The sequence below is a fragment of the Bactrocera dorsalis genome, chromosome 3 (genome assembly GCF_023373825.1).
Source record: "Bactrocera dorsalis isolate Fly_Bdor chromosome 3, ASM2337382v1, whole genome shotgun sequence".
Lineage (NCBI taxonomy): Eukaryota > Metazoa > Arthropoda > Insecta > Diptera > Tephritidae > Bactrocera > Bactrocera dorsalis.
Genome location: NC_064305.1, coordinates 12,476,168 through 12,492,492, shown reverse-complemented (window position 1 = coordinate 12,492,492; position 16,325 = coordinate 12,476,168). Strand labels below are relative to the sequence as shown.

The window sequence follows — 16,325 nt, the reverse complement described above, 5'->3', positions numbered from 1 at the left end:
TTGTTTGCCGTTGCTGTTGCTCGATTTTCTTCATTGTTGTTCTTACTCGTATATTTTAGCAAAAATCCGTTGTTTTGCTCCTTTGATGGTGCGCAATAAACAAAAATACCGCAAATACGCGCTCACGTCCAAATGTCTGCGGGGGTTATTGCTGGCTTTTTGGCAATGCCATATCGCCCATAAAAATAAAGCGTCTAGAGAAAAAGAAAATTGCAAGCGAATTTCGGCAAATAAACAAATTACGGTAACAGTGCCTCGTTGCTTTAGCTGAAGGAGGCATGTGCTTTTAAATATACATACATACCTATATATACCATATACATATACATATATGTATATATATATATATATATATTTTATATATAGTATATGTATGTAAATCTTTTCCAAATATTTCTTACAGATATTTATTTATTTTTTAAGAATTACTACATTGCTTTTGTTAAACTGAAGGATTGTAAAAATAATGCATTTCTGCATTCTTCATCCAAGCGAAACAAGAAAAAACGTTAACTTCGGCTGCAACGAAGCTATAATACCCTTCGCAGTTGCATTTTTTATAGCATAAAATAGGGCATAAAAATATCTTTAGCTTGGTTTTGTTCGATCAGTTTATATGGCACCTATGTGCTATAGTTGTCCAAACTGAACAATCTGTTCAGAGATTGAAGCGTGCCTTGAATAATAATCTATGCAAAATTTCGTAAAGATTAATTCTCAAATAAAAAAGTTTTCCATACAAGGACTTGGGTTTAATCGACCAGATTGTATGACAGCTATATGATATAATTATCCGATATGAAAAATTCTCTCGGAGATTGTAGAGAAGCCTTTAATAAAAAGCTATGCTAAATTTTGTTAAGATGCTTTGTCAAATAAAAAAAGTTTTTCATACAAGGACGTGAGTTTGATCGGTCAGTTTGTATGACAGCAATATGCTATAGTTAACCGATATGAACAATTTCTTAGGAAATTATCGCGATGCTTTGATTAATAATCTGTGTAAAATTTCGTGAATATATTTTGTCAAATAAAAAAGTTGACATTGCATGGCTACCACGGGTACATTTGCAGAAACCCAGATGTTGAATCCAATTTTCGACGAATTTCAAGCATAAATCGGCCGATACTGCTGCAATTTCACGTTCGATATTCGTACGAAGCTCATCAATCTTCGCTGGCTTGTTGTCATATACCATAAACTTCACATAGCCTCCCAAGAAATAGTCTAACGGCTTCAAATCACACGAGCAAAGCGGCCAATTGACTGGGCCATTTCTTCAAATAATACGTTCACCAAACTTGGTTTTCAATAAATCGATTGCGATATTCACTGTGTGGCTTGTGACGCCGTCCTGTTCGAATAACATATTGTCCAAGTCCATATCATTCAATTCGGACCAAAAATATTCGGTTATGATTGAGCGGTAGGGATTCCCATTCACAGTAACTTGCCGGCCTCGATCATCACGAAAGAAGTACGGCTCAATGACGCCACCGGCCCATAAACCGCATTAAACCGTAATTTTTTCGGAATGCAATGGTGACTCATGGAGTTCGTGTGGATTGCTGCCTGACCAATAACGCATATTTTGCTTATTGACGAAGCCATTCAGCCAAAAGTGAGCCTCATCGCTGAAGATGATTTTTGGATGTAAATCGGGATAAATGATCAAGTTGTTGATTAATCCAATTCTCGAACATACCACAATTATGTTAATCAAGCGGCTTCAGTTCTTGCATCAATTTGATCTTGTAACGATGTACACCAAGATCTTTTCACAAAATTAGCCACAAGGACGTCGCAGAGATGCCCCGCTTGAGAACGACGTGTGGGAGGCTAATTTGGGTCTTTCTCAATTGATAAGCTAGCGGCAGCAATATTCTCGACACTACGGGCACTTCTTTGTCTCATTGGCACGGGAAAATTTTGTACTATGCCTGTGGATTCAAATTTTTCCACTAGACGGTGAATTGTTGTTCTGACAGGCCGATCATAACGACCATAAATTGAACGTCGCGCTCTTAAAGTTGAGGCCACTGTCTCCGAATTTTGCTAGTAAATTTTAATAATTTCGACACGTTGTTGAATCGTATATCTTTCCCGTTAGAATTGAACACTTGCTAAAAGCTGTACGTCAATATAAAACATACGTATATAATCAATAAAAAATGATATAGAATAAAAAAAAAACTTAAATGGAATATAACAATAAAAGAGCAAAGTCCAAAAGCAAGAATTAATTAGCTTTAAACGAGCCAGTCCCTTAACTGTCCGTAGAAATATATAACTCAAAGAGCGCAAAATATCCTATAAACAGGACATTTCCATCAACACTTGCACAGTTGTTACCAGTTGGTCACAAGCAGCAAAGAATTAAAATTTATTTGGACACATCTAAAGGCGCTGCGGCGCGCTTGCCTGCATGTGTGAGTTGGCGTTGTCTTGCCATGCAATTGTCAAGCACAACCAGCGAGTGGAATGAATGATGAGCCAAAAATAAGCGATGATCTTGTCAACGAGAGTTCGAAGCAAACAAACTTAAGCAAGATAAAACAAAAAAATAGAAATAAAGAATAAAATTAAGAAATTCTACGCGTTTAATGTGTAGCTTTATGCCGCATAGCATATAATGAGCGTGTAAGTGAAAGTGGCAAAGAGAATTCGAATTTAATTTCGGAATGATAAAGTGATGCCTTCTAATAACTTTTTGGCATGTGACAAAACGTTTGGAATTGCAGCAAAGAAATGCCAAGCATTCAGCGCGCTTTTGTACACCGCTTAATAAAGCATACAGCACGTAAGGTGGCTGGATTAGTTAATGGAATGCGAAGATCAAAGGCAATGGCGAAATGATAAATTGCTACAATGAAAGGTGTTGAAGGACGCAGGTGAAAAATACTACGACGAGGGCAAAAAAAAGTGATAACTTTGTTTTTCTTATGTTCAAATATGAAAAAAAATTAATAGTGAAAAAAATATGAGATTTCTTTTAGGACTGCCCCAGTACACTTTGACTCAATAATTGAGACAAATTTGAAAAAAAAAGTAAATTCGGTTTAATTTTACTGAGACAGTCCGTTTTAGAGAACTCCGTTAGCAAATAATAATGTAATGTAATTGGCACAAATTTAAGTGCTGTTATCGATTATCGATATTTCCGTTCTCACGGCAGCTGAGTTACTACGTAAAGTTGGTCGTTGACAAGACCGGGTCTGGCTGAAAACTTAATTAATTAAGAAATTATAAATTATCGATATTAGAACAAATTTAAGTGAACATAAATTATCGATAACCGATTCTCACGGCAGCTAGGTTACGTAACCGAAACGCACCTAAACCTTTATTTGATCGAGAATTGGCAAATCCAAACTAAAAAGCATTAATTTAATAACAAAAATTATAAATTATCGATAGTTGAAAAAAATTAAGAAAGTATGCAAATATCGATAAAAACTACAATTTCGAAAAATAACACCATACATTTATTGATTTGTCCGACCTAATCGCTGGGTTGACTATGATTCATAGTTCGCTTTCAGGTGCTCTCCAACGTTTCGGTTTGTAGAATAGCAGTTGAATGAGAATTATTCACTTATCGATAACTAAGATCAATGTGTGTTGGGTTATCAAAAAATACAGAATTTAAGAGGTTATATTCACTTGTGAGTCTTAAAACATACATACATATTGTATATATATTTAAAAAAATTGTCCGATATTTTAAGTTGATCCGGCAAATAGTTTTGGAGATATGAAGGTGGGTTGATTAATTGATAAACGAGGCATGCATCACGACCTTAGGTCTGTTGTGCCCTCTCCTGAATCACAAAGACTCATCTAGGCCTTGATAAAGTTCAATATTCTGCCTGATGCTAGTGAAGCGATGTGGTTCCTATTTAGAAACATGGATCCAAGTGCTTTAAACCTGTGTTTGAAGACTGCTCTGCAGTCAATAAGCAATTATTCTGGAGTTTCAGGCTTCCTGTCGCAGAACTGGTAATTTACGAAAAAAGCTAGGCCTACACGTATGTTGTGTAAATGTTTCTTCAGCTTTCAGTGGCCAGTGTAAAATACGACCAGTAGCCTGAGTTTATCCCTATGGCGGTATTTAAAAATGCTGAAACTGTACCCCGCCATTTTATTTTTTTATGCCATGTAGCTGTTGCCAATGCCTCTCCCTACCTACTCCTTCTTCCTTGCGGAGAAACTCTTTTAGAGTATGGAGACCCATTGCAGTGAAGGGTTTGGGTTCTACCATGTTGAGTGTGCGACCACATCAGCGAGTTCGACAGCTATAGCTTGGTGATAGGGTACCCAGATGAGGTGCTCTTGGCTATTCAGTCGTTCTCTACACTCCTGCACCAGTAGCAATTTGATCTCATAGGAGATGACTACTTTACGTTCAATGTGATAGTTTCGTTAGAGGTTTGTCTCTATGCACCGACTTATGTCAAATACTTCTTGCATGAAAAATGCTCGGGAAACTATCCATAGGTATAGAGAGCTTCGTCCTACGACCGCTGCTCCTATTCCCTCCGACGTTTTCGAGATATTTCTAAGATTTTTTTTATAGTTTTTCTCGACTTGTTGTTTTCGGAGTCGGCGGGGAAAATTTCTTTAAAACGAGATTTTTTCGATCAATCTGAACTAACAATTAAGAAAAAATGAAAATAAAACAACTTTTTTTCGGAAGCCACCATTTTTGTGAAAAATTACTTAAAATATAATTTTTTCGATCACTCTGAACTAACAATTAAGAAAAAATGAAAATAAAACAACTTTTTTTCGGAAGCCACCATTTTTGTGAAAAATCAACTTAAAATATAATTTTTTCGATCACTCTGAACTAACAATTAAGAAAAAATGAAAATAAAACAACTTTTTTTCGGAAGCCACCATTTTTGTGAAAAATACACTTAAAATATAATCATTTTTTTTAGATGATTCTCCTGGAGACCGGCTACGGATTGCCTCCGAAACAAAAAAAAATTATAACAAAAACCGGATGTTCTGACTTGCCAAGTGAATATAACGATTTAAATCGCTTTTTCAAAATTTCAGCTATAATAATAGCTTTGATCACAGTATATCTGAGAGATAATCAAAGATATAAAAGAAAGGACAAGGACGAGTATATTTCAAGGTTGCTAGAAATATTAAATTTTTTTTAGGAATCATGTGTCTTTATCTTCATCTCTACTTCAAAAGATAATAGTTAAGCTTTTAAGCTTCTAGCTAACTGAGTGTTCGAAAAAAAACAAAAAAAAAATATATATATATTAAAAAAATTTATCTAAAAAACTATTTTATCTAAGAAAAATATTTTATTTATACTTTTAGTACAAATATTTTTATGTTTCAAAAATCCATTTATTTTTAAGTAAATGACCGGAAACAATGAACACTTTTCGCTTATATATTTTCAAAAATAAGTTTTTAAAAGTTAAACAATAACTTGAAAGGACAAACGCTCAAAATAACAAATGGAAATGCCAAAATTGCGTAGAAGTGATAATTTATGCGCGTTGAGCGGTGGCATTGCGCGGACGGGGGCGTGTCATAGTTGGCGCTGTCGCGCGCCTATCACTTTCACCAAATCCTTAAAAAAGACATAAAATAAAAATACATTTTAACGGCGAAAAAAAACATATATGAAAAATTAATTTACATAGATGTATACTTAGCTACGTATGTCTGTATGTATTTGCCGTCAAATCGCACACACACAAACACAAAGCATACAAAATGTGTAGCAATGCGTTTCGAAAATAAATCAACACATAAAACATATGACAATAAAAAATTTCATAATAACAAAATAATATCAAGAAATACTTTAAGTCCAATAGGCACAAAAACACCGGCATACAGGGTCGTTCAAATACCAGTTTTTAGGTTTAGTTTTGCCAGAAACGTCAAAGATAATCATCAAAAAAGAGATAATACGCCATATTTCACAGTTTTCCTTCGATAAGGTCAAAAACTCAAACCAGGCTTCTGAGAAAGTGAATGTTGTGTTTAACGACCTTCTGGATGAACCGCACTTGACTTGGGCGATCAATGCGTTCAAACCCTTCAAGCCCCCGGGGCCGGATGGCATCAGCAAAGCTGAGACAGTTGTTTGTTAAGGTGTCATGCAACTGGTTGGCACCTATGTACATATGTATCCATGATAACCGCATAAGGCTGGGTTACATCCCGGGAGCCTGGAGACGCGTCAGAGTCATGTTCATCCCGAAAGCTGGTAGAGGCTCCCGCGTTACGGCCAAGTACTTCAGGCCCATAAGACTCTCCTCCTTCTTACTAAAAACTCTGGAGAGACTGACTGACTGTTACATAAGGAGGCGGTTTCCGATATCATGTCATGGCTTGAGCATTTCGCTGTTGGAACCATCCTTGCTTTACAGGGAGCTTTCAATAATGTCCTGGCAGAAGCAATCGTAACTGCTCTGGACGGGTTTGGGGTTGAATCAAACCTCAAACACCTCATTTTCAGTGCTTTGTGCGACAGAGTGATCTAAAAGGAATGGGGAAATGCAAGTACTCGACGAAATGTGAGTTGGGGGACACCACAAGGTGAAGTTCTCTCTACTCTGCTATGGATCCTGGACTTGCTTTAAAAAACTTGAAGGTCGTGGCTACAGGGTGATTACATATGCAGATGATGCGGCGCTTATGGTCAGAGAAAAGTTCCTGAGCACCGTTTACGAATTGACGTATCTCAGCGTCTTAACAAATTGGGCTGTCTAAACGGTCTCGGCATCAATTCAAATAAAACCGATAAAAGATACAACCACCGACACAGTGAGATATCTAGGGCTCATTATGGATAAGAAGCTTTCATGGTAATCGAAGAAAGACCAAAAAGGCATCGATTGCCTTGTACTGCTGTAGAGGAGTCATTGGCAAAAGGTGGGGTCTCTCACCGAAAGTGGTCCTCTGGCTCTACGACACCATAGTCAAGCCCATTATGTTCTATAGAGTCTTTATGTGGTGGAGGGCTCTAGAAAAGACCACATTTGCAAAGAAACTCGAGAGCAAGTGTGGTCCATGCTGTAAGGTTGGGTATCTTACCAGACGTCATCTTCAGAAGCTGTATGGAAGAAGATGGGATGGAAACAACTCAACACTTCTTTCTTGACTGGGCCGCGTTTGGTAATTATACTTGTATGTCGATAATTACCAGAAAACTGTCATACATATTTACTTTTATGACATTTCCAAGTTTTGTACTGCTCAAATACACCACAATTTTTCGATATAATTTCTGTAAGAGTGCTAATTCTAAACCAAACATGCATTTCGACCACCCTTTCCCTACACACAAACCCTGCCATATGCAATATACACGTTTATATATGTATGTATGTGTGTATGTGTTTAATACATGAAAATCAAACAAGAATAACATAACTTTATTCTGGCTGATTTTCCGTACAGCCGATCGACCGTTACGAGCTGCACAGCTAGCGATCGATTTTTGAAGAGGCGTTCTGTGGAATTTCGGACGTCAGTCAAATACCAATCTGACGTCATTAGACATAATATTTTCGTATTTCTTTTTTCTCACATACGGTTGTTAATATTTATTTTTCACAATTTCTTCACCCTACATTATGTATTCAATGCTTCGCCCTGTTTTTCTTTAATTTACTTTCGCGGTTGGAGAAAAGCGATCTGTTTTAGCTTTTGAATTGTGGCAAAACATAAAAGTATTATAGTAAGGCCAAAAAGAGCGGGCGCAACCGAGTTTCTGCGATGGGTCAAAGCTTGGCAGGAAGTTTGATGGTGGGGTCTACTGTCGGGAGCTCTCTATCAACTCTAGTATCAGACTTCCTGACTATTGCAGTGTCTTCCAGGGCGAGGTTGCAGCCATTAAGCTAGCGGTAGATTTACTGTTCCGGAGTGCAGCCTCTTTCAGAGAAGTAACCATCCACTTAGATAGCAGAGCGGCGATACTAGGCTTGAACTCATCAACAGTGCGTTCAGGGCTGTTCCGAGTGCCTAACCTCGCTATCTATAGCATAGAGTGCCATTGTGATAAAACTGGTGATGTGACGGTTTTCCCGAAGCGGACTGTTGGCCGGTGGAGGAAATTCGAAGTGCACCTCGATAATCGAAGAAAACTGTCAACATAACCTCGATTTTTGATTTGCTTCAACGTGTTTTTTCGGTTCATCTTTGCCAAGATATTGGACCGATTGATCTACTGTTTCCGGATCGTAATCATAGATTTGAGACTCAACGCCAGTAATATATTTCATGACATCCTAGTAGTCGAAGAGCATTGTTTCGGAGACGTTTACGTGACGCTATTTAAAAAAAAATGAGTGATTTTGGAATCAATCGAGTTTTTACTTTTCTTAGGCCCAAATTATCTTTCAAAATGGTTTTCACTGATCCTTCCGATATTCCAACGATGCCAGTGAAACCTCTGACTGTTAATCGTCGGTTCCTCAAGCATCAATTCCTCTATTTTATTGACGTGTTGATCATCAGTTGATGTTGAAAGCTGTTCTGGACGTGGTTCAACGCCTTCTCGACTCTTTTTGAATAATTTGTGGCAATCAAAAACACTTGCTCACGACAAACAATTATCACCGAAGACCTTTTCCAATATTCTGAACATTTCGACACCAAAAATTTTATTTCTCACACAACATTTTATGGAACTTCTTTGTTGAATAATTTCACTCATCAGAAAGACAAGCGTTTACTAAACACTACTAATCCGTTTCCACAATAGTCGGATCTACGTAATCGGAACGGACCCGGATTTTTATCCGGCCAAGGACTGTCAAATCGGCAAACAACAACTACTGATTATTTTGGTAAGGATGTCATGACAGTCATACCAACATAGAGAGAAAATATTCAGACGAATAAGATTACGCGTGAACTTTAAACTAAAAAGTCTTACTATTTTTGCCCGGATATATTCATCCATGTTTCTTTGTGATTTAACTCTATGCAAACATATACTAAAAACCGTTAGTTGCAGTAAGCTGACGCGACGTTTTGCCACGGGTATAAAAAGTACGTATGTATGTACTATTCTACATATATTTTCGGTTAGATATGTGTGTATGTATAGTGCGTGTTGTGAAAGGAAAGCATTGTATGGTAGACAAGTGTGGGAAATCATTAGGAGGGGCAAAGGCCGCCGGCGCCGCATAATATATGTTTGCACATTAACAAAAATATATTGGCGAGTTGACATATATATGAAAAATACACAGATACATACATATATACATGTGTGTATATACATACTGAAAATTTTGTTATTTGTGCTCTAATATTTACTTTTATATGTGTCGTCTGGTAGAATGTCAAGGCATCAGGCGGATTTAACATGATTCCTTTGAAATTATGGAGGCGATGGAACAAAACAAATATAAATAAATACAGTGTGTATATAAATGTTAATGACAGCTACAACGGGTAGTGGTGAAATTGTAAATTGAAGGTGTACTTATTGCAATTTTTTTATGAAAATTTTTATAATTTTATTTTGGAAATATAAAAATATGTACAAATATGCAAATTTGTAAAACCAAAACGTTTTGGGTAATAGCTAAAGTAAATGAGAGAGAAAATCTTATAACGTGCTTGACCTTATTAATATTATATGTTTTTTTAAAGAATAAAGTTGTCAAATAAATATCTGCAAAGTTATTATAATTATATATTTTTTGCCGAAGGGACTAATTTTTATCATATTGAAGCGAGATTGTGCTTTTACAGTTTTTAAAATTAAAAATCCATTTTTATGGCTCATTCACAGTAAAATTATGCTTAAAATTGTTGTAAAGATCAACCAAAATATTTTTGTTAGAAAAATATAAGAAAATTAATAAAAAAAATTTATTAAAAAAATTTTTATTATAAAAAATAAAACTAAAAAATTTGTATTATAAAAAAATAAAAATAAAAAATATTAAAAAATTGTATTATTTATAGAAACAAAAAACAAAAATAAAAAAATTTAAAAATGGTATTATAAATATCAAAATAAAAAAAGTTTAAAATTTTATTTAAAAAAAAAAATATATGTATATTAAAAAAAATTATTATAAAAATTAAAAAAAAAGAAAAAAAAAATTATTATAAAAAATAAAAGTATTAAAAAAAATATTATAAAAATTAAAAATATCAAAAAATTTTATTAAAAAAATAAAAAAAATTTTAAAAGATTGTGCTTTTACAGTTTTTAAAATTAAACATCAATTTTTATGGCTCATTCACAGTAAAATTATGCTTAAAATTGTTATAAAGATCAACCAAAATATTTTTGTTAGAAAAATATAAGAAAATTAATAAAAAAAAAACATTTATTAAAAAAATTTTTATTATAAAAAATAAAACTAAAAAATTTGTATTATAAAAAAATAAAAATAAAAAATATTAAAAAATTGTATTATTTATAAAAACAAACAACAAAAATAAAAAAAATTTAAAAATGGTATTATAAATATAAAAATAAAAAAAGTTTAAAATTTTATTAAAAAAAAAAATATATATTAAAAAAAATTATTATAAAAATTAAAAAAAAGAAAAAAAATATAAAAAATAAAAACAAAAAAATATTAAAAAAATTTATTATAAATAATAAAAGTATTAAAAAAAATATTATAAAAATTAAAAATAAAAAAATATCAAAAAATTGTATTATAAAAAATAAAAATAAAAAATATGAAAAAAATGCTGTAAAAAATAAAAACAAAAAAAAAATATTAAAAAAATGTATTATAAAAAATAAAAAAATATGAAAAAAATTTTGTTATAAAAAAATATTAAAAAAATGTACATATTATAAAAAAATAAAAATATGAAAAAAATTTTATTATGAAAAATAAAAATAAAAAAGTATGAAAAAAATAAAAAAGTATGAAAAAATTGCATTATAAAAAATAAAAAAAATTTATTACGAAAAATAAAAATATTAAAAAAATTATATTATAAAAAATAAAAATTAGAAAAATATGAAAAAATTGCAGTATAAAAAGTAAAAAAAAAATAAAAAAAAAATATTTAAAAATTGTATTATAAAAAATAAATATAAAAAAAAATATTTAAAAAAAAGTATATAAAAAAAAATATTAAAAAATTGTATTATAAAAAATAAATATAAAAATATAAAGAAAATAAAATAAAAAAATATTTTTGTTTTATGGAAAAATACTTTCATAAGCAGTTAAGTCGGTCCTTTCGACTTTTCAAAAATCGGCATTTATAGACTTAAGTACACTTTAGAGCCTCAATAACATTATTCCATTGGTGAAAAGTGAAAAACATTTTTTTTTCGTCCAATCGGCTGTGTCGAAGCGTGTACTGAATCACGTAAAATTTCGAAGACGAGATATTTTCATCAAATTCGGTGTGGGTTATTGTCCAAGGCAACGGTGCAATCTCCGAAAAAATTGTTCAAATCAAGCATCTATAACATTTACATACATATTTAGCTGCCATAAAAACTGAACAATCAAAGTTCTTTTAAGGAATTTTCATGATTATGAGGGGTATTATACATTTCTTTACTGCAGCCGAAGTTAACTTTTTTTATTTTTATTTTTTTTGTTTTTCTGTTTCAGATAGCGCAATTTCCTAGAACCACCGCCTGTTGAAGCATTTCTTGAAAAAGTTGATTTTGAATATAGGCTTTTTTGAAGGAAATGCGCTTGATAACTTAAGTTAATTGACTCTTTTTTATTAAGACTTGAGCATTTATAAAACCTAATTTAAATTTTCTGAATTGCTATTAAAACTATTACATATGTACATATAATCACATATGTACATAAATATTTACATATTTGTACATTAATATGGCTGTGCGATAAGAACATTGCTTGTTTCGCGGTTTAGGCACGAGCCATTTAATTTTTTTTCGTATGGCTGAATATAGTTTTGCAGTTTTTTATATGTACATATGTAACAACAATGTACTGCAGTGTTCAAATAAAATTTAAAAAAAAAAATAATAATAATAATATATTGTCTGATAAATAAAAATACTCAAGAAAAATGTGTTGGTGTGGATTATGAATTAAATTCATATTTTCCTAATATATTTCCTGCTGCTAAAACTAGATGAAATCGGTTCAGCATATAAAGTTTTGTCAAAATCTGCAAATATTTCACCGTCTTTAATTTTTGTGAATTGCGAGGGCATAAAATGCTCAGCTGCACCAGAACTTAGCTCATTCGTGCTTGTTAAATATGCGAATATTATGATAATATGAACAAATACAAAAACATCGTTCAATATCATTAATTTTTTTACGTTAATACGTTAAACATTGAATTTGCAGAGCAAGCCTCATGCATTAGTGCCTTCAAATATGTACATACGTGAATGTTCGTACATACAAATGTATGTAGTTAATAGTGCTTGTCGCATTATCGATTCTGAGAATTTTTCTTATCACAAAACTTTTACAAATAAAAGTATGCATATTTATGAGTGTGTGGATGTAAATGAGCTGATAACAGTTGTTTGTTTCTAGTTGTTAGTTTGTTTATTTTTTATATTTTTATTATTTTTGTTCTTTTAGATAACAGTAAACCCAAAAACAATTTACCTTTTGTTTGGAGATATACATGTATGTACATATGTACATACATACATACATACATACATATGTACATATGCGCGGGTAGACACCTAAATATATTTAAATATATAGGCTGGTTTAAATATGTACATACAAATAACAAATATAATAAACACAAAATAGTGAAAGTGTTGTCTTGCGCTAATTGCAGTGGATCGTAGATACGCTATCATTAAGTGACATGATAGAGCTTACTGGCGCCAAATGCACAACATTATAAGTAGGTATGGGACGCGAGTGGCAGCAATTACTTTATTATTTAAAGAAATTTGTTTCCAGGAATTCTACAAATACATACATATGTATGTGTTTAAATAATTATAGTACATTTGTTGCTAACCTTAATGTTTTTGTAAACTTACTCAAATAATATCATACTTTTTTGACTGACCACTATATAAGTGCATACTTGTATAATGAGAAAAAGCCTAATTTAATTTTAATTTTTTGCAGACAGTACCTACTAAGAAAAACCCTAATGTTTTAAAGTTATGCCATAATTCGTAATGCAAATACTGAGAAAGCGATAAAAAAAATTGGCGCAGCTGCCATTGGTATAGTGAACCTTCCTTTACATTGCTTATAAACACACATGCATATATGTACATAAGTAAACGCACTCACTCACTTTGTAAAAAAAAAAAATATTTAAACGCAAACGAAATAAGAACTAACAAAGGAATTAAGTACATACAAATATATAATTACGAAGAATGCCACAGCCCTAACATGTTTGACGAAATCCCGCATGGAGTTTGATATTTTATATTATTTTTATAAATGAGTAACGGCAAAGAATTCTATATCTTCTTTCAAATTCTAATAAGATTATTTTTATTGTATGTATTTGCATAGATGTAGTTATGTCCGAATAAAACATCTGCAAAGTTTGCATAAAAACTGAAGGAAAATTTGCAATGATAAGAAATATATTAGGAAGCGATAAGCATTGTAATACTTATCACATTGCGAAAGAGGCAGGATCAGAGAAGGGAGATAAAATATCCGAACGCACACCTTATCGTTGTCTGTCATTTCCTGTTGCTTTGTTGAATGACGTTGTAAATTATCAAGTATGTAAAGCAGTAATTCAATTTTAAAACAACTTTGTGAGTTATATGAGGACAAAGAATTTAGACTACCCCACGTCATTAAGCGCATTATATATGGACATCCTTAAATGATGAAGAAGTTGATATAACCGAAAATAATTGTATATTTTGGTGTTTTGGTGGGTGTATAAATAAGGACCGCCATTATTTTCCATATCAAAATATATGCATTAATACAGTACCATAAACCTGCATGTCTCCAAAATTTCATACAATTTAATTTATTAATAATATTGAAATTGTAAAAATTCAAAATAACTTACCGCAATATGATTACCACCGTCAGCTGCAAATCTGCAAAACTTATTTGCCGTAATTGCAGATTTTCCAAAAATCTGATTTGCCGTTTTCTGGCTTTTAAGTTTATCAGCACTGTCTGTTGCTTTCACAATTCGCAAATTTATCTGCTTTTTCTGTAATATCGTTCTGTGCGTTTTATATTAGATTGCTTTCTTTTCTTTATGCACTAGTTTTCAACCATTATTGTACAATAAAATTCATATTCCACTTAAACAGTCCAATAAACTTTATAATATTTAAATTTTACGAATTGTACAATTATTTCGCGAACCGAAATAATATTTCACCAATTGGAAATTAAATGAATAAAGTTTTTATTTTTCCCTCTTTTGCTATTCGTCTGTCATCAGGTTAGAGAACGTTTACGTGCTGCGATCATATGACGTATTTAGTCTCCAAAATTTGGTGTAGACTTAAGATCGTCAGTGATTGGCAATGGGAGAATCTCAAATTGTATGCGTTTTAATGTTTAATATTTTTTTAAGTAAAAAATTATTCAGATTTTTAATAAACAGTTTTATTTATTGAATATGTTAACTATACATATTTAACTTAAGAAATATTTACACAATTTCTGAAATGGATGATCTATTGTTAATAGGCCTTCACAGCTGTTTTGTATTGACATTTCTTATTATTTTGATTTCTAAAAAAGTCAGAGTGATTAAGATTTGTTGAGAAATGGAGGAAAGTAATCATGAAAACGAAATACTTCCAGCATTGTCTTTTAGCCAAGAATCAACCAACTCGAATTTACAGTCCCCTGAACCAGCCAAAATTCAATGCCTACAGTGCGAGCGTGTTTATCAATTCCCCGCAGACAAAGATGACTACCTCGCACACCTTTTTTTGGAGCACCGTTTGGTTATAGCAGATGTGGAAGATATTCCATTACTGGAAGAATATTTGATTTATTGGCTTAGAGAATTCACAGGTTAGTTTAATAGCTATTTGAAATAGCAAATTATGAATGAACTTTATTTGTAGGTCATGAGTTGGAGCAATATTGCACCACAATGCTTTTGGATCAATTGCCAGATGGTACACCTGCGAAAAACGAAAGATATTATTTACTGAGCGATATATTACCAAAAGATTACGAGTTGCGCCACAACCTACAGAAAAATCACCTGGAACGTGCACTCGCACAGCATCAGTTCGAACTAACAGATCGTAATTTTACAAAGGAATGTCTCTATTGTCGTGATATTATTACTGGGTTGCGTTCCGAATTTCTGGAGCACTTATTTAATAAACACTTCTTGCAATTAGGTAAACCTGAAAATCTGGTTTATATAGATGAGCTACTGGCAAAAGTACAAAGCAACCTTGAAAATTTAGTTTGTCTTTATTGTGAAAAAGTGTTTAAAGATCGATCGACTTTAAAAGAGCATATGCGTAAAAAAGCACACAAACGTATCAATCCCAATAATCGTGAATATGATCGTTTCTTCCTGCTAAACTATCGCAATAAAAAGCCACACAATAAACCACCTGTTGGAAAAAGGAAAACTGAACGAAGACGTAAAACACAAGAAGAAACAGTGGCAGAAGTGCGCTCACCCGAATTGGCGACATCACCAGATTTTGAACACCACTTTCCTGTGCGTAGCCAGAGTGACGCAAGTGATTCAGACTGGTCAGATTGGGATGAAGATATGGGAAAGATGTCCCCTTTCAATTGTCTTTATTGTAAACACAGGGAGGAAAAATTCGATATTCTTAAGAAACATATGCTAGCCACACATAACGTAGACTTTGAATCAGCTCTACTGGGCCTGAATTTTTATGAGAAAATCAAAGTTGTTAACTATGTGCGACGACAAGTATGTCTGATGCGTTGTGTAACCTGCAATTTGCGTTGTGAAGATGAAGTAAGATATTCTTATATCGTTTCTGCATCAAATTAACATATGTAAGTTATTTTAGGAAAAACTACTACTTCATATGGAAGCCGAGAAACATTTCGGTTTTGGCACTAAAAAGCAATGGGATAAGCCTGAATATTTCTTTCCCACTTACGAGGATGACAGTCTTCTATGTGTACTTGATGACAGTCCCAATGACGATATGGATGACGGTGTGGTGCGAATTATATCCGAAGATACAATGGCACAGATAAATAAAGATGCTGAACGACTGTCTTTGGAGAACTTTCCATACGCGTAATTTAGCTAGTGCTAATATTTATAATAACGAATAATCAACTCAATGCATATTTTAAAGTGTTAACAGATTCAAAATCAAAATAGTGATTATTGTGTACAACAAAAGATTTTTTTTATTAATATT

The 16,325-nt window shown here is 32.5% G+C and overlaps 2 protein-coding genes across 2 annotated transcripts in view; one reads left to right on the top strand and one right to left on the bottom strand.

Annotated features, from left to right (window-relative positions):
- Window positions 1-14,401, bottom strand: part of LOC105226699 (myb-like protein AA) — a 47,915-nt gene extending 33,514 nt beyond the window's left edge. Inside the window, exon 1 of the mRNA XM_011205705.4 lies at window positions 13,997-14,401. The gene's annotated coding sequence lies outside the window, so the exon portion shown is untranslated. The remainder of the gene's footprint in view (window positions 1-13,996) is intronic.
- Window positions 14,402-14,631: 230 nt separating this feature from the next.
- On the top strand, window positions 14,632-16,306 carry LOC105226698 (zinc finger protein 277). The gene is made up of 3 exons (XM_011205704.4): window positions 14,632-14,967; window positions 15,021-15,907; window positions 15,963-16,306. The coding sequence occupies exons 1-3, from the start codon at window positions 14,715-14,717 to the stop codon at window positions 16,200-16,202; spliced, it is 1,380 nt and encodes a 459-aa protein (XP_011204006.2). The 5' UTR covers window positions 14,632-14,714; the 3' UTR covers window positions 16,203-16,306.
- The last annotated feature ends 19 nt before the right edge of the window (window positions 16,307-16,325 follow it).